General features: G+C 68.0%; 1 protein-coding gene across 1 annotated transcript in view; it reads left to right on the forward strand.

The window, feature by feature from the left end:
- Positions 1 to 363, forward strand: part of CHST3 (carbohydrate (chondroitin 6) sulfotransferase 3) — a 4,381-nt gene extending 4,018 nt beyond the window's left edge. Inside the window, exon 4 of the mRNA XM_015562108.1 lies at positions 6 to 363. Coding sequence (XP_015417594.1) covers positions 6 to 305 — 300 coding nt within the window. The 3' untranslated portion in view covers positions 306 to 363. The remainder of the gene's footprint in view (positions 1 to 5) is intronic.
- Positions 364 to 369: the final 6 nt, after the last annotated feature.

Genomic DNA, 369 nt, shown 5'->3' on the forward strand with positions numbered 1-369 from the left:
TGCAGAAGGCGCGCGACATGTACCGCTTCGCGGGCATCCCGCTGACCCCGCAGGTGGAGGACTGGATCCGGAAGAACACGCAGGCGCCCCGCGACGGCAGCGGCATCTACTCCACGCAGAAGAACTCCTCGGAGCAGTTCGAGAAGTGGCGCTTCAGCATGCCCTTCAAGCTGGCGCAGGTGGTGCAGGACGCCTGCGGCCCCGCCATGCGCCTCTTCGGCTACAAGCTGGCGCGGGACGCCGCCTCGCTCACCAACCGCTCGGTCAGCCTGCTGGAGGAGCGCGGCACCTTCTGGGTCACGTAGGGGGCCTGGCGCCTCCGCATCCTCCTCGTGAAAGTCCCGCCTTGCCTTCCTCATCCTGGGGCAG

The sequence above is a fragment of the Myotis davidii genome, unplaced genomic scaffold, assembly GCF_000327345.1.
Source record: "Myotis davidii unplaced genomic scaffold, ASM32734v1 scaffold134, whole genome shotgun sequence".
Lineage (NCBI taxonomy): Eukaryota > Metazoa > Chordata > Mammalia > Chiroptera > Vespertilionidae > Myotis > Myotis davidii.